The sequence below is a fragment of the Sus scrofa genome, chromosome 6, assembly GCF_054392235.1.
Source record: "Sus scrofa isolate SSC_HxYL_T2T_F1_AM1 chromosome 6, Sscrofa_HxYL_maternal_Yorkshire_Landrace_v2.0, whole genome shotgun sequence".
Taxonomy (NCBI): Eukaryota; Metazoa; Chordata; class Mammalia; order Artiodactyla; family Suidae; genus Sus; species Sus scrofa.
The window spans coordinates 86,284,718-86,302,244 of record NC_139388.1 but is presented as its reverse complement, the minus strand read 5'-3'; the positions used below and the strand labels follow the sequence as shown (position 1 = coordinate 86,302,244).

Here is a 17,527-nt window from a genome sequence, read left to right as displayed (position 1 = left end):
CTTCCTAAAGGGCCCAGATGTGCCACGTCCTATGATCTACCTCTTGGCCACGACAATGACCTGGGATGGAGCCGGCCCAAGCCTCCACTGGGAACAAGATGGTGGGGTTGGCCTGGCTGGTGGTGAGACCCAGGCCTGAGGTTGAGAGCTCCTGGGCATCTGGCCCAGGTCTGGTGCAGAGTGGCCATGTTCCTTGGGCAACTCCGGCTCCAGGATTCTGCTCTGGAGGTGTCAATAGGACCAGAGGCCCTGCCTGGGAGAGGGCTTGTCACCTTGAAGCTGGGTTGACTTCCAGTTCGCTTTGTGACTCTGGACAAGTCACTTAAGCTCTCTGATGCTGCAGAAGCAGTAACAACAAGCATAATTCCACAGCCCTTTCACCTGAGGTGGCTTAAGCTGGTGCTATGTCCCGAGTTTTTCAGAGAAGGACCTGGAGGGGTGGAGAGGGACAGTGGCAGCCCAAGGACACCCAGCTTTCAGAGGCAGGCACTGACCTAGAGCCTAAGGGCCTTCCTGTTACTCCCCCACCCCCCACCTGCACACCGATACTTGAGTTCCGGTGGAGCCCAGTAGTTTCAGGGGGCAACTCCATCTCTCCTCTTCAGATGCACCATTGAGGACGCAGCCACCTACACAGTGACGGTCAAGAACGCCTACGGCCAGGCCTCCTCCTTCGCCAAAGTCCTTGTCCGCAGTGAGTCCTCCCATCCCCCTGGACCTCCCACGGCCAACCTCTCATGAGCAGCTGAGAATGTGGGTCTGCCATCAGATGCAGAGGGACCCCCAGTCCGGGGGATTCAGCCTGGGATCGGGTGACCAGGGCAGCCACGGAGATCCCCACTTCCCTGGGGCCCTCGGAGCCAGGGAGGGCCTCCGCTCTAAGACTGTACAACCTACACCCCTGTTCTGGGGACCCCCTTGTCCTTCAGGTTAGGTTAGATCCAAATCCAGCCAAGGCCTCAGAAAAGGTGTCCTGGGAGTTCCCATCGTGGCTCAGCAATAATGAACCCAGTTAGTATCCATGAAGACTCGGGTTCAAGCCCTGGTGTTGCTCTGTGGGTTAAGGATCCGGCATTGCCATGAGCTATGGTGTCGGTCCCAGACTCAGCTCACATACCATGTTGCTGTGGCTGTGGTGCAGGCTGGCAGCTGTAGCTCTGCTTCAACTCCCAGCCTGGGAATTTCCATATGCTGTGGGCACGGCCCTAAAAAGCAAAAAACAAACAAACAAACAAACAAAAACACCAAAAAAAAAAGGGCAGCCTGTCCACCAGGGTTGCTCCGTGCAAGGGCTGAGTCCTACCAGCTCCCCTGCTGACCCTCACTGCCCCATTTGGCTTCCAGTCTATGTTTCATGGTTGGCTCAGGCCCTTCCTGGAGGTTCCCCAAGGGCATCTGAAATCCCAGCACAAAGCAGGGGAGACCCTCAGGAGTCAGCCAGACCCCAGGCCACCTGCTGGCCCTGCCGCTGACATGCGAGCCGGGGCATGGGCTCACCACCTCACTCCCCTGACTTCCCACCTGCACAGGGGGGACATCTGCTACCGTCCTCAAACACTCCTGTGGATTAAATGAGGTGGTTTAGATAAAACTTGGCTGGAGCAGGCTCTTGGGGAAGAATAAGTCTCCCTCCCCCACCCCATGCCCAGGAGAGGGCCCAGCTCAGGGGGCCACACCTCTGAGCCCAGGAGAATGTGGGCTTTGCCCTCAGGCCCCAGAAAGAAGCTGCTTGTGTGTGGCTTCACACACACACACACACACACACACACACACACACACACACACACACACACACACACACACACACCAGGCAGTGGTCAGGCTGGAATCCCGCTCCGCCCCCACCTCTCATCAAACCTCGTTAAGCTGTTGTTCACAGCCTCTCCACCCCTCTGCCCTGTTCCCCAAATAGCTCTTGGAGGCAGCTGTCCCCACTGTCAGGTCAGGCTTTCTGCATGGAATCTGAGCTGTGCCTATTGGCAGTGCCCAGAGTCAAGTGCAAGGTCAGGGACCGGAGCCCTGCTTCCCTCTGTCTGCCCATCCTTCCCATCACCTCATCCCTCCCTCCGTCCAGGGACCAGTGTCAGGACAGGGCTTCAGGCTGCTGGGGTGCTCGCTGGGTCTTTACGCCTCAGCTTCCTCATCTGTATGAGAGGATCTAACAACAACACCCATAGATGGGGCCGTTGTGAGGATTAAATGAGTTAATTAGCAGCACATGATAGGTGCTATGTGAACAAAGCCTTCTCGCCGTTCCCTGGCAATCTGCATCCACACCACCTTGGATTTCACCCAAAGCCTCCGGGAGGCTCTCTTCTCACTGCCCCAGCTCCTCCAAAAATCCCAGTGTGACCAGGCTCCACCTCCAGGACTGTGTGGTCCCGGTAGTAGGTCTGGGTAAAGGAAGGAAGCCACCATTTATTGAGCACCGACGGTATGCCAGGCTCCAGCTGAGGGCTTTGTTCGTGTGAACTTGTGTATTCAGAACCCTCACCACCAAGTAGAAATCACTGTTCCCATTTCACTCATGAAGAAACTGAGGCACAGAGAATTTTCCCTGGGCCAAAGGGGAAGCCGCTACTAGATCAGGACTCGAACCCACACCCCAAGGCCATGCCTCCAAAATCTGGTAGGAACATGGGGTTGGAGCCTTCTCAAACTCCATTTGCTCTGGGTTTTCAGCTTACCTGGGGAAGGATGCTGGCTTCGATTCGGAGATCTTTAAAAGTAAGGAGGCTGGGGGAGGGGTGGGGCTTCAGGGAGGCGGGAGAGGAGGGAGTCTGGGACCCCTGATCAGGGTCCCCACAGCCCCCTTTACAATACAGCCATCCATTGCCTGCAAAGGGATGTCCACGTGGGCTTTGCCTAGAAACTGTTAATACTTGTAGACTGGCTTCTGAGCACCCCAGAGCTGCCTCCACCTGCTCACCTGTCTTGCCACCAAAACTAAATGAGAAAAGGAAAAGCAAAAAAGACAAACGGATATTTGCCATTTCAACTCATCTGGTCCCACCTAGAAATTTCCCTTCCCCACCCCCAGGCCCCAGGAGCAGGCCCCTTTTCTCCTTAAGACCACCTGGAGAACTGCGATGCCTGGCCCAGAGGAGTAGGGACACCCCAGAAGGTCCTCTCTTCCATCTAGGCCCCAGGCTAGGCTGGTGGCCTCCGAAGGCTTCTGCCCTACATTTCTGTTCCCCCCCAGGACTGATGATGGGCCCCAGCGTGGAATTCACGTCGGTGCTGAAACCAGTCTTCGCCCGTGAGAAGGAATCCTTCTCCCTGTGCTGCCTGTTTTCAGAAGACGTGTTAGATGCAGAGCAGAACATCCAGTGGTTCCAAGATGGTGAGGACCCCCAGTCCTGACCCCCAACCTGTCGAGGCAGAGGTGGAAGCCAGCGAGAGACTAGAGCCCTGATCCTTCCCTAATCCTGGGACAGGTGGGCGGGGGAGGCCGGGGGTGGGGAGTGGGGGGTGGCGCTCGGCTGTGCCCCTCCCCCGACCAGCACAAGCTGAGCGATGGGTGCTGATGGAGCAGGGGGAAGCAGCGCTCAGTTGGGTGGGTTCAGATCAAGTCACCCTGCAAAGAGTCACCCATGGTGCCAGGCCCTGTGCTGGGGCAGGGGTTGGCACAGACCTGCATGAGCTCAAGGGGCTCTGGGAGTGGGGAGGAAGCCAAAATACAATGGCAGCCGCTGCTTGTTGAGAGCCCGTGGGTGGTCCACCTCCGGGATCCCCATCAGCACCCTAGGGGGAAGTGAGGACATTGGAAGCCATAGGAACAACGACCAAGGCCAAGAGGCAGGTCACCTTGAGGAATGTCAGGGCAGATTGTGACAATTGCCTAGGGCTTTTCAGAGTCGAGGCTGTGGGGACAGGTAAAGAACTTCTATTCGTGAGCTGCAAGACCCCTGGGGGTCACGGGCCAGGGCTGGGGAAGCTGGTCAGCTAAGGCAGGAAGAGGTGGCCCAGCCAGGTAGGAGAAGGACTGCCGGACCTCCTGCCATATTTGTGACCAGGCCTGCAGCCAAAGGACAAGGAGCACAGCCCCACCTCACCCCCCAGTGCCCCAAGCTTGATCCTAGGGAAGCTGCACCCAGCAGGGGCTGGGCGGAGGAGTGGGGAAGCCACGGGCCCCGAAACAGGGTGAGGCCTAGACCCAGAGCCCCTTCACGAAGCCCCCCTCCCTCTCACTAAGGTCCCCCCTACTGAGTTCCCACTCTCCTCGCTGACCCATCCCCCCTCACCGACACTCCAATTCTCTCAGTGAGTCCCCCACCCTGTTCCTGAGCCCAAAGATCTTCCACAAGCCCCTACGCTCTTCGTTAAGCTCATAGTCTCCACTCACGAAGCCCCACCTTCTTTCTAGAGCCCCCAACCTCCCAAAGAGCCCCTGACCCCCACACAAGGCCCCCCATCTTTCCGGCTCCCACTTCCCCACAGAAGTTCCAACTCCTCACTGAGCCGCCAAACCCTCATTTCTTGAACCTTCATTCCCTCACTGACCCCCAGCCCTGCCCCAACAACCCCCACCCAACTCTTCCAAGCTTTTTGCAGAGGAGAGTTCAAAGGCCACCTTGGCAGAATCCTGGAGGTCACCGCGCCCTCTCCAGCTCCCCAGCAGAGCCACGCCAACCCCACCTCCGCCCACACCGCCCCCACGAGCATCAACAGGTTCCCAGATGAGGCCCCGACGCCCACACTCGAGTTTACACTGGACCCTTCCCTCTGCAGGGAGGCTACTGAGATCCTCCGGCCGCCGGCAGACACTCTACGGGGACCGTCAGGCGACCCTGAAGGTGTCCTGTGCCTACAAGGAGGACGAGGGGCTCTACACGATCCAGGTGCCATCACCCTTTGGGCCCCACGAGCAGAGCACCTACGTGTTTGTGAGAGGTGAGGGGGCTGGGGCGGGGCGCCCAGCTGAAGCCCTGAGACCAGGGCTCTGCCTGGACTGATTTGCTGTGGGATGTTCGGGTGAGTCCCCTGCTCTATGGGGCCTCGGCTTCCCTGCTATAGCTCAGTGAGGGTGTTGGGGTAGAGGCTCCCTAAGAATCCCTGTGACATCCTATGACCCTCCAAAGGGACACAGCCTGAGAGTCTGACTCTGAGAGAGCTGGCAAGGAAGGACTGAGCCTGGGCGGGGATCATTCTAGGCCCTGGTTGATTTCTGCCTCCTGGCTTTGTCACTTCACTAGCTGGGTGACCTAGGGCAGCTGGCTTTTCCTCTGAGCCCCCCTCCCTCTCACTAAGGTCCCCCCTACCGAGTTCCCACTCTCCTCACTGACCCTTCCCCCTCACTGACACCCCGACTCTCTCAATGAGTCCCCCTTGAGACTCAGTTTCCCCATCTGCAAAATGGAAGTTTATTCCAGAACTTAGAGATTAGGCCAATTGTTCAAGTGTGTGAATGGGCCCCTAAAAAATGGTACTCCCCCCCACCCCCCGTTGCTGTTGTTCAAAAGAGTGGAGGCTGGAATTCCCGTTGTGGTGCAGCAGAAACAAACCCAACCAGGAACCATGAGGTTGTGGGTTCGATCCCTGGCCTTGCTCAGTGGGTTAAGGATCTGGCATTGCCATGAGCTGTGGTGTAGGTCACAAACACAGCTCAGATCCCACGTTGCTGTGGCTGTGGTGCAGACCAACAACTACAGCTCCAATTCAACCCCTCGCCTGGGAACCTCCATATGCCACGAGTGCAGCCCTAAAAAGAAAAAAAAAAAAAAAGAATGGAGGCTGTTATTCAGGTCTTTGCCCTCAAATGTGTATGTATTTATATTTATATGTATATATTTATAATATTCATAAATATTTATATTATGACTGATTCACTTTGCTGTAGACCTGAAACTAATACAGCATTATCAATCAACTACACTCCGATACAATTAAACTTAAAGAAAGCAAATGAAGAAATGAAGTCACAGATAATTTATTTACTGAGCAGAAGATTGCATGGCTAGGAAATGGCAATTCTGCATTCAATTCCATACTTTTCTAACTCCAAAGAACATATTAGCCTCTTTTACAAAATGACTCATTTCTTTTTTAAGTTGTCAACCTATAATCATTTTATTTATTGATTTATTTTTGTCTTTTGAGGACCACACCCGCAGAATATGGAAGTTCCCAGACTAGGGGTCAAATCAGAGCTGCAGCTGCCAGCCTACGCCACAGCCACAGCAACGTCAGTTCCAAGCCGCATCTGCGACCTACACCACAGCTCAGGGCAACTTCGGATCTTAGCCCACTGAGCGAGACCAGGGATCAAACCACATCCTCATGGATATTAGTCGGGTTTGTTACCACTGAGCCACAATGGGAACTCCCCCATAGCCATTCTAATAAACCAAACAAACAGATGAAGAGAAGAAAAAATAAACAATGAAGAGGCGGTCATTCAGGTCCTGGTCCTCAAGATCGAAGCTGAGCCCCCCCCGAGGGTTAATGAGAAGAGGATGATGGGTGGGAACAGGAGGGGGTCGGTTGCCAAGCAGGCGTGAACCTGAACTGCCTCCCCTACTCTCTTCCCGCCCCCTACCCTGGGTTTCAGATGCTGCAGCCGAGAAGCCAGGGGCCCCAGGCTCCCCCCTGAATGTCCAATGCCTGAATGTGAACAGAGACTGCCTCATCCTGACCTGGACCCCACCCAGCGACACCCGGGGCAACCCCATCACCGGCTACTCCATTGAGCTGTGAGTGGCAGAGCCCCTGGGGGTAGATGGCTCTGGGAGGATGAGAGTGGGGGCCAGAGGATAAAGGGCCCCCATGCCTCTCCTCGGAACAGGATAGGAGGCAGACCTGCTGTGTTATTTAGGGGCCACAGAGGGGTGTCCACTGATACCTGCAACTCTACCTCTGGGGTCAGCCGCTGCCCTCTGAACCCTTTACACCACAAGCTGACTCTGGGAGGGGCAACCAGTGCTTGAAACCTGAGCACATGTGCGTGTGCTGGCTACTTTCCTCCCCAAGTGACAGAGATGGCGTAGCTCTGACCCGGGAGGGAGGGAACAAGCCAGGAAAAAGGAGGGTCTGGGGCATCCCGCCTCCTGCACTCGCTGCTTGCTCTGAGGCCTCCCTGGAGGTATCACCTCATCCAGCCACTGATGGGGTTCAAAGACTGTACACCTGGAGCTGCATGCCTTACCTCACTGAATCCTTACGACAGTGCCTATCTAAGGGGGAAAGGGGCTCTTTTGTGCCCATTCTACAGATGAGGAAACTGAGGTATGCGCCCAAAGTCGTGGATGCAGGATTTGGACCCACATGTGGCCACTGCCCCATCCAACCAGTACTGTGCTGGGGTACCGCCTGAGGACAGAGGTACCCAAAGGGCACAGAGAGCCCTGGCTCTGAGGGTCACTCCAGAGCGCACAGCGGCAGGGAGTGGGCAGCCCTCAGGGGAATGCTAACTACCATTTATGAGCAGTGTGATCTCGGGCCAAGTACCATCTCACTCTCTGAATGCAAATGTCATTGGTAGAAGGAAGGAAATCACGGCTAATGACAAGGATGTCAGGATTAAAGGAGATTGATGGATGTGAAGGGCATGGCACAGCTCCAGGCACAAGGAAAGCTCCATGAGAGCCACTAGCTATTCTGATTAGCATCGTGGTTGGTGGAGGATGGTGACAGGGCCTCCTGGAGGCCCGAGGTCAGAGCCAGGCTTTTTAATGGAGACCAGGACTTCAACAGGCCGGGATGAGCTGAGCGGGCAGCCCGGGGTGGGGAACGGCCTGGCAGAGGCTCAGACTGGGAAGATGGGAGTCATGGGCAGGAGCTGAAGCCAAGGCTTCTCTCCTGCAGGTGCCAGGGCGAGTCTGAGCAATGGGTGCCCTGCCACCAGGCCCCCGGTGGGACCTGTCGGTGCCCAATCCAAGGCCTCATCGAAGGCCAGAGCTATCGGTTCCGGGTGAGAGCCATCAGCAGAGCGGGCAGCAGCGTCCCCTCCAAGGCTTCAGAACCTGTCGTCATGGGTGATCGTGAGGAAGCCCTGAGGAAGACAGGTGGGTCCAGAGGCCTCGAAGGGGCATTCCAGGGCATCATATCAGGGCACACTCGGGACTACCTCACACAGGAGACAGGAGGCACAGCCCCCATTCCAAGCCCTGTTCCAAGAAGGGAGACACAGCCCAACCCTCAAGAACCCCTAGTCTGATGGAGGAGACAGAGCCTTGGGAAACCCTAGTCTGATGGAAGAGGCAGTGCTGCCCTTAGCAACCCGTAGCCTGATGCGGAAGGTACAGCTCATCTGATGGAAGAAGCACAAACCTGTCCACACAAGATGCTAATCTGGGGTGAAACCACAGCGCCTTCTTTGGATGCCCTTAATCTGAAGGAGGAGACCCGCCCTGACCCAGGAGCGCCAAGCCCAGGGTACAGGGGGGGAGCAGAGCCCTCTCAGCCCTGAGGGAGGCATCAGCTGACTTGGGTTTGCTGTGCCCTGGGGATCCAACTCCATCACCTCTCTGGCCCCTTTGTCCCAAGAGGACAGAGCATCTCTGGGGTCTGAGAACAGCAGCATAAGCCTCTAGGCCCCTGAGCATGTCGGGGCCCAGATGGACCCGCCTGAGGACACACAGTGAGGGGCCAGAAGTCAAGGACCAGGAACAGGGGAGCATTGGCACCCAGAGCAAGGCAGGCCCTGTCCTGCACCCCTACTGCTCCCCCAACGTGCTCCCTTCTCCACCCTAGAGATCCCCTTTGACCTGGGAAAAACCATCACGGTCAGCACAGATGATTTCGAAGGTATGTATGAACCTCCTGACACTTGGCTTCAAGCCCCCTGTCCCCTTTGTGGTTCTGGAAGCCTTGGGAACAAGGTGGCCAAGAGGCAGAAGCTGTCCGTGTGTGGGGTGTGGGGAGGGAGGCCAGGCTCGCTCGTGGGTGGCGCGCCCCTCGTGGAGGAGGTAGATGCTGGAGAAGGTCCCCGGCAGGACTTGGGGAGACCTGGGTTCCAGCCCTGGCTCTGCCCGGCCTTGCTGGGTGAATGGAGCGAGTTTCCATCCTGCTCTAGACCCCAGTTCCCTCCTCCTTAAAGTGAGGGGCTGAGGTTTGGGGTCTCTGAGGGCCCCTGGATGACTCTGATTCCAGAGGCGGTGACCATACCCTCACCTCCCACCGACGTCCACGCCAGCGAGATCCGTGATGCCTATGTGGTTCTGGCCTGGGAGGAGCCGAAGCCCCGGGGCAGAGCCCCGCTGACCTACTTCCTGGAGAAGGTACGGAGACCCCAAGGGCCCCAACCCCAGGTCGGCCTGAGAAATGGACATGCTGCGGGGCCAGGATGTGGGGGGGATCGGGAAGGCCGTGGGAGACCCCAGCAGTGTCCCCTGAGGAGGTCTTCAGAAAAGAGAAGAGCATTCGTGCCTGGAAGATCCTGAGCATAGCCCTGCACAGAGGCAGGGGGATGGATTAAATGACCTTTTGAGAGTCCCTTCAGCCCCAAGAGGCCAATTACTAATGGCAATTCCTGAAGCTGTTCATGGAAATACAGAAAATTAAGAGATATAGGCGAGGAGTTCCCATTGTGGTGCAGTGGAAACGAATCCACCTAGTAACCATGAGGACGCAGGTTCGATCCCTGGCCTCACTCAGCAGGTTAAGGATCCAGTGTTGCCATGAGCTGTAGTGTAAGTCACAGACAGGCTCGGATCTGGCCTAGCTGCGCCTGTGGTGTAGGCCAGCAGCTGCAGCTCCGATTCAACCTCTAGTCTAGGACCCGCCATATGCCACAGGTGCGGCCATAAAAACAAAAAAATCAAAATTAAAAAAAAATTTTAAAAGAAAGACAGAGACAGTAACAATAGTAAGAGCCACCATCTCCTGGGTACACCCCCACCCCAACATCTGGTCACACATTGGATAAAACACCTCTCCTTGGCCAGGACCACGGTGGGAGGGAAGCTAGGCTGGTCATTGACTAGCAGCACTTACAGGGCACTGGGAGGGGCAGGGTGGGTGGGTGTTGGCACCAGGAGGCGGGAGTAGAGTGGATTCACTAAACTTATACTATCCACCTGTCATGTGCCCGGCCCCGTGCTGGACCCAGTAAGTAATGGGAAGGTGAACCTTTCACTGGGACTAGAGTGGGGGCAGGAGTCTAAAGAGGGGACAGTGCGTGTCAAGTGGGCTTCACAGTAGAGGGGAGGCAGAGTGGAAAACAGCACGGTGTTAAGATCCATTCCAATCCTGAGTTGTGCTGTGTGAGCTGCTTTGCTAAGTTCTCTGAGCCTCAGTTTCCTCCACAGGGAGGTGCTCCCCTATGAGGATGAAAAAAGATGCAGCACATGGCCCGGGCCAGCCACCTAGACTGTAAACCCTGACCTCCGATCGCCCTAAAGGCAGAGGCCAGGTTTGCCTTCCCATTACTTGCTGGATCCAGTACGGTCCCAGGCACATAGCAGGTGCATAGTACAGGTTTCATGAATCCACAAATAAGAAAGTTCCAGGGAGAAAGAAAAAAGAAAAAAAAAAGTTCCAGGGAGGAGTCTTGGCTCTCGTGATCCAAATGGGCCTCCACACACCTTTATAGGTGATCCTATTTCTCCAATGTAGAAAAGCTGTGCATAATTGAGGGTTTGTTTTGGGGTCAGACTGCCTGGGTTCTAATCTTGTCTCTGCTCCTCAGTAGCTGTGTGACTTTTTGCAAGATATTTAATCTCTCTGGGCCTCAGCATCTTCTTGCATAAAAGAGGCATAATCATTGTACATCTTATAGGGCTGATGTGAGGATTAAATTGACTGAAGCACACCAAGACTTAGAATGGAACTTGGCACACAGGGTGGCAGGGAGTAAGCCATGGGGTGGTACCATGAGAGGGGTAAGCCATGGTTGGATTCTGGATAAACTCGAAGGTAGAGTCAACTGGGTTTGCCGGTGGAGCATATTTGAGGGGCAGGAAATGAGAGAAAGGTCCCAGGGCGGCTCCCAGGGCTTTGGCCTGAGCAGCTGCAAGGATGGGTGCCGCTAACTCGATGTGGGTGGCCCTGGCCTGGGGGCAAGGTCCAGAGTCAGTTCTGGACATGTTGACCATGAGGTGCTCAGTGGGCATCCGTCACGGCGACAGGTGGAGCCAGAACTCAGGGGCTGAGGGGCCCCCTGGGCCAGGGATAGAAGTTACCAAGGGGAAGACAAGCACTTCACCAACATGCGTTTCTCTCTTGCATCACAGTCAGTCATAGGTAGTGGCACCTGGGAGGCCATCAGCTCAGAAACTCCTGTGAAATCCCGGAGATTCGCCCTTTTGGATCTGGAGAAAGGGAAGTCGTATGTCTTCAGGGTGCGAGCAGTAAACCAGTACGGCATGAGCGATCCCTCGGAGCCCAGCGAGCCCATCGCCTTGAAGGGGAAGCCAGGTACCTGTGTGATGCAGGAGATGAGGCCAGGCCAGGCCAGGCTGTTACAGCCAGGATTCAGGAGCCCACCGCTGCAGGGATAGAGCCCTGCCCAGTTCGCTGTCCCCGACCACGTCTCCCTATCACGAAGCTAAAAAGCAACATGATCTCAGGCCTGCAAAGTTTTAGAACATCAGGAATTACATTTCTGGAGGCCCCTGTAGCTCAGCAGGTTAAGGATCCGGTGTCCTCACCGCTGTGGCTGGGGTCGCTGCTGTGATGCAGGTTCAGTCCTTGGCCCGGCAACTTCCTCATGCTGCAGGCACGGCCAAAAAAATAAATAAAATAAAGGAATTATATTTCACTGGGCGGGAGGCTCTAGGAAGTACAGGCATTTTTTTCTAGATGAGCAATTCACAGGCTGCAGAAGCCAGCTGGGTCCAGCGGAGGAGGCAAGTGTGATCAAGCAGTCCCTCAGTTCTAAAGGGCTCCAACCAGAGCCTGATCCTCGCACTCAGCCAGGACTGAGCCCCTGAGCCGGCCTCCCGCCCTCTTCCTGGGGGGGCTTGAGCTCTTCCACCCTGAGCGCTGCCTCGCCAGGTGGGACCCCTCTCCTCTGCAGCACTGTGTGGGTCTGGGCAGCTCATTTCCAAGCAGCTGACCTTCTCCTCCTCCCTCACCAAAGCCGCTGCTCCAAAGGCCTGGTTACCGCCCCCACCCCAGGCCCCTTCCCGCGTCTCCCAGAGGCAGGTCCAGCCTGGTCCTGACTTCCCAGGGCTCCCTCTCTCCTCTGAGGCCTCTGGATTCTGGGGGGTCTTCCCTTTTTGATCAGATCAGATCAGATTAGAAAGTTCCCTGCCACGGCCATCACCAACTTGTCCTTTAAGGAACACAGCTGCAGCTGTGCCCGTCTGAGAAGAGCCTGATAAGCTGCAGGGCCCATATGAGTAAAATTTAAAATCCTAGATTTACACTGCTATGATAACATAGAAAAAAGAAAAAAATATATATGTGTGTATATGTGTGTGTGTGTGTGCGTGTGTGTACACACATATATATTCATAGTTGGGATAAGTAGGTTGGTGGACTAGTGAACTTTAATTCGGGTCTGGTTAACATTTAGGCTTGATTCAGGAGTTCCCGTCGTGGCGCAGTGGTTAACGAATCCGACTAGGAACCATGAGGTTGTGGGTTCGGTCCCTGCCCTTGCTCAGTGGGTTAACGATCCGGCGTTGCCGTGAGCTGTGGTGCAGGTTGCAGACGCGGCTCAGATCCCGCGTTGCTGTGGCTCTGGCGTAGGCTGGTGGCTACAGCTCCGATTCAACCCCTAGCCTGAGAACCTCCATATGCCGCGGGAGCGGCCCAAGAAATAGGAGCAACAACAACAACAAAAAGACAAAAGACAAAAAAAAAAAAAAAATTTAGGCTTGATTCAGGGGCCTGGCCAGTGCGTGGTTTGTGATTGGATGTGGGCAGTCTCTGCACCACAAGGCACCCTCAGGGCAAGGTTCTGGTACAGTTCAGAAAAGGAAGGGTGAGGAAAAGAGAGGAGGGCAAGGGAGGAAAAAAGAAAAGGCATTTATTTGTATTATAAAAGTTATTATACAAAAATGGGAAAAAAGAAAAGCAAGAGAGAGATAGGGAGGGAGGGGGGAGGGAGGGAAGAGAACGCCCCCACCCCCAGGATTCCACTGCCCAGGGTAACCGCTATGAGCATGTAGGTGCCTGGTCTGGTGTTTTGACCACCTGCAAACCAAAGCATCTTTGGGAAAGTCCAATCAAACCTCAGGTAGACCTTTGCATTCTACCTTCAAAATTGACATTATAGCGCGAACATATCATCAGGTCTTGAAATCCTCCTTGAAACCCTGATTTTAGTGCTGAGGGCCACTCCATGCCCTCAGCTTAAGTTCTTGCCTGTGGGTTGAATCAGGTCTCTCCGACACATGGGGTCCCAGAGTGGCTTCCTTCCAGCCTCTCCGCTCCGCCAAGCCTTCCTCTACTACTGCACTGCCTCCAACTGTGACTGGATATGGGCAGTCTCTGGACCACAAGGACCTTCCTGAGCCCAGGACCCCAAGTCCATTTCTCAGTACTTCCCCTGGGCCAAGCCCAGAGCCTGGCTCAGAGTAGGCCGTCGATAAATACTGGATTTATGTTGGATGGTTGCTGAGTTTAGCCTTTGTCTGTTGACTCTGAGGCACCACCAGAACTCAAGGAGAGGTGTCCAGGAGAAAATGGAAGATGAAGCTCTAGAATTTAGGAGAGAGAGCGGGGCTGGAGGTAAAGCCTAGGGAGTCACCTGCGGAGGGGTGAGGGCTAAAGAATGGAAATAGGTGGACCCTCGAGACAAGAGGAGAGCAGAAAAATGGAGCAAGTCAAAGAACAGAAGCTTAACGTAGTCCCACATTTGGGGCCAAAAGAAAGATGGGGAGCCACCAAAGGATGTGTAGGGAGTATGAGAAGTAAAAAAAGAACTAGGAAGATCCTATACCTGCCATCCATCCATTCCCCCATCCATCCATCCATCAATAAGTCCATCAATAAGTCCATTCATTTATCTGTCCATCCATCCATTCATCCATCTATCCATCTATCCATCTATCCATCCATCCACCCATCCATCCACCTATCCATCCATTAGTCCATTGATCCATTCATTTATCTGTCCGTCCATCTATCCATCCATTCTACCATCCAGATCTGTCCATCCAACAAATCGTGGCAGCCTCTACCTCAAAGAGCATAGTCTTGGGGGGGCCATGAAAGTTAGTTTCAAAGAAAAAGGGATGAAATTTCCTAGAAATTAAAAATAAAGGCTGAGGAAAATTGTCAGATTTGATGACCTTTGGGGGGGATTGTAAGGATTAATGAACCGGGGTTTAGAGAGGAAGCAGAGAAAAAGGGGAGAGGACTATCAGAATGCAAGAATTGGGAGCACACCTCCGGGACCAGGGAAGAGCTGCCCACAGCCCAGGGCATATCTGGAATGCACTGCCCCCACCACCACCACTGCTGTGGGAGCTCCTCCCTGCCTCTCCTAACCACCCACCCTGGGTCGTGTAACTCAGCATCTTCACTCAGCCCACATTTCTGTCTTTTAGCCACTCTCCCTCCTCCAGCTCAAGTTCAAGCTTTCCGAGACACACAGACCTCTGTCTCCCTGACCTGGGAGCCCGTGAAAGACAGCGCAGAGCTTCTGGGTTATTACATCTACTCCCGGGCGGCAGGATCATCCGAGTGGCAAACAGTTAACAACAAACCCATCCAGGGCAACAAGTGAGTTTGCCTCCCCCTTCCCTGTACCCCTTCCTGTACCCCAAGAGGCGGGGCCGTAATAATAATGAAGCCTATCATTCACGATTCTTGAGCACGGGGCTCTTCAAAGCTCTTTTCTTATATTAGGTCATTTAGTTCTAGCAGAAATTCTATGAACTTAGGATGGTTTGTTTGTTTGTTTGTTTGTTTGTTTGTTTTGGTCTTTTTAGAGCCAAAAGCATATGGAAGTTCCCAAACTAGGGGTCAAATAGGAGCTATAGTCACTGGTCCATGCCACAGCCACAGCAACACCAGATCCAAGTCGCGTCTGCAACCTACACCACAGCTCACTGCAACGCCAGATCTTTAACCCACTGAGAAAGACCAGGGATTGAACACGCCTCCTCATAGGTACTAGCTGGCTTCGTTACCACTGAGCCACAGTGGGACCTCCAGGGTGATTATTTTTATTACCATGGTACAGATAAGGAAACAGAGGCACAGAATGGTTAGGTAGCTTGCCAAATCCTCCTTAGCTAGGAGGTGGAGGAGCCAGGACGTGACCCAATTGGCCTCTTTAGCCCTTGCTCAGGGTGTGCTGTTTGCAGGTAGTGGTGACTGGCTAGGTCTTGTCCCTCCAGGAGCTTAGAGACAGAAGGAGGCAGAAGGTACAGGCAGGGAGGCCGGGGCTCAGGCTCCGTACCCACCACCCTTGACTCGCCTGCTGCGCCTGCATAGAGACTCGCCCTGTCTGAGCCTCAGCTCCCACCCCTGAGCACCTGCCTTTCCAACTCCCCTCCCTTCTGGGGCTCTGCCCTCACTCGGGGGCCCTAGTCCTTGCAGGCAGGAGCCTCAAGGCTCTGGGCTCATGACTTTTCTCACATTTGAGGTTCTGTGGGGTCAGGAGCTCAGGTAGGAACACCCCTCCTCTCTTTCCATCAGATGACTGACCGGGCCCTGACCATACCTGTGGGGTCCTCTCACCCTGGACTGTGAGCCCCAAGTCCATCTTACCCAGAAAAGGGGACGGGACCTTGTGCCCCTCTGGCACACAGTGCCTCAAGGTCATTTATGCTTTGTCACTGCCAAAGGTCTCCAGTTGCAGAGTGATCAGGTTTTGGGCAAAGGAGCTCAGAGTCCAGGTTATCCCAACAACAACAACCACAATAAGAGTCAAATCTGCCCTGATTTGCCTTCAGATGTGCTTCCTGGAGGGCAGGGGTTGAGGGAGAGTCACGTGAAGAGCGAGGTATGTCTGAAGAACGCATCCCACGTGGGGCGTGGCGTGGCATGGTCCCCTGCTCTGTCCAGAGAACGTGTCAGCTGTGTGCATGTCATTGGTCACATGTGGCAGGGCTGGAAAGAGGCTGAATACTGCTGCCCAGGAGTGCGGGCTGGGTTCATGGCATAGAGGGAGCTCAGCCACACAGTGGGGTCTGGTTCACAATGATAACGAGCTCCACAGACCCTGGATCACAGGAGATGCTCAAAAGAGACCTGAATGAACAAATAAATGAATGAATGATGAATGGGTAGGCACTAGGTTCAGGAGAGCTGGGCTGCGCTCCGGGCTGTGGTCTTAGTTGGCCGTGGGCTCTGGGCTCACCTTATTCCTTCTAGGGCAGCCCTTCCCTACCTGTCAAATGAAGGTATGAGACAGTTTGATCCATAAGGGCCCCTCCAACATTGCACCGTTCAACTCCTCAGGGTCAATTGGCCAAGAGAAGCTCCCTGTAGCTTTTGCTGCAGGAAAATGTTGATGAGTGATAAGGGAGGAAACGAGTTCACAATTGGGTGTTATCAAGAGGGACAGGATTGGAGTTCCCTGGTGGCACAACAAGTTGAGGACGTCCATTGTCACTGCTGTGCCTTGGGTCACTGTTGTGGTTATGGGTTTGATCCCTGGCCCGGGAACTTCCACATGTGCAGCAGGAAAAAAATAAAATAAAATGCTATTAAAGAAGGGACATTTTCTCTTTATGTCTCTGGCTGACAGTTCTCTTTGAGGGTCTTTTAAAAGACTCTGTGTTTTAGGCGTTCCCATCATGGCTCAGTGGTAATGAATCCATGAGGATGCAGGTTCGATCCCTGGCTCCACTCAGTGGGTTAAGGGGCTGACATTGCCGTGAGCTGTGGTGTAGGTCACAGACACAGCTTGGATCCCATGTTGCTGTGGCTGGGGTGCAGGCCGGAGGCTGTGGCTCTGTTTCAAACCCTAGCCTGGGAACTTCCATATGCCATGGGTGTGGCCCTAAAAAGACAAAAAAAAATTTTTTTAATAAATAAATAAGAAATAAAAACTCTGTATTTTAGACTCACAGCATATATGAAGATAAGAAGGGCCACTTGTTGTGTTTCCAGAACGAGGCCCATAGTCAGGGAGATGCACCAGGCTGCTCAGTTCAGGGGTTGGCTACCTGGAGCTTCAATGTATATCTTTCCCAGCATATTTGCATTTTAATAATGGGCTCTAGAAGCCACACCCTTTAAAAAACCTCATCCTCCAGAGTGGAGGCATCACTTTGATAGCAGGGGCTAGGTCTTGAGGTAAGAAAATGGCCCAGGGACCTCAAATCCTACCATGCTGGTGGCCGCTTATCCCCACAAGGTTGTTCGAGAAAGTTCAGAAAATGTCTCCGAGCTGTTTGGCCATCCCTGATGGCTGCATGTTTCTCTCGAAGGTTTACAGTTCCCGGGCTGAGGACGGGGAAGGAGTATGAGTTTTGTATCCGGTCGGTGAGCGAGGCTGGAGTGGGTGAGAGCTCAGCCCCCACCGAACCCATCAGGGTCAAGCAGGCTCTGGGTGAGTCCAAGGGGCAGGTGCAACCTGTAAGCCTCTGGGGGCAGCAGTGCTGGGCAGAGAGTCAGGGGCTTATAGACCACCACTTGGAGGGTCCAGTCCCAGAGGCCATGAGACAGAAGCCTTCTCGTGGCA

General features: G+C 54.4%; 1 protein-coding gene across 3 annotated transcripts in view; it reads left to right on the top strand.

Moving 5' to 3' along the window:
* MYOM3 (myomesin 3) overlaps window positions 1-17,527 on the top strand; it is a 54,680-nt gene that overhangs the window by 10,914 nt on the left and 26,239 nt on the right. For all 3 annotated transcript variants that reach the window (XR_014805124.1, XM_021095534.2, XM_021095533.2), the window contains exons 7-17: window positions 606-694; window positions 2,683-2,727; window positions 3,203-3,343; window positions 4,732-4,893; window positions 6,551-6,692; window positions 7,804-8,003; window positions 8,692-8,745; window positions 9,091-9,218; window positions 11,172-11,355; window positions 14,439-14,613; window positions 17,274-17,395. Coding sequence is in view for 2 of the 3 variants with exons in the window: in XM_021095534.2 (XP_020951193.2) it covers window positions 606-694; window positions 2,683-2,727; window positions 3,203-3,343; window positions 4,732-4,893; window positions 6,551-6,692; window positions 7,804-8,003; window positions 8,692-8,745; window positions 9,091-9,218; window positions 11,172-11,355; window positions 14,439-14,613; window positions 17,274-17,395 (1,442 nt within the window). In the remaining variant the exon portion in view is untranslated. The remainder of the gene's footprint in view (window positions 1-605; window positions 695-2,682; window positions 2,728-3,202; window positions 3,344-4,731; window positions 4,894-6,550; window positions 6,693-7,803; window positions 8,004-8,691; window positions 8,746-9,090; window positions 9,219-11,171; window positions 11,356-14,438; window positions 14,614-17,273; window positions 17,396-17,527) is intronic.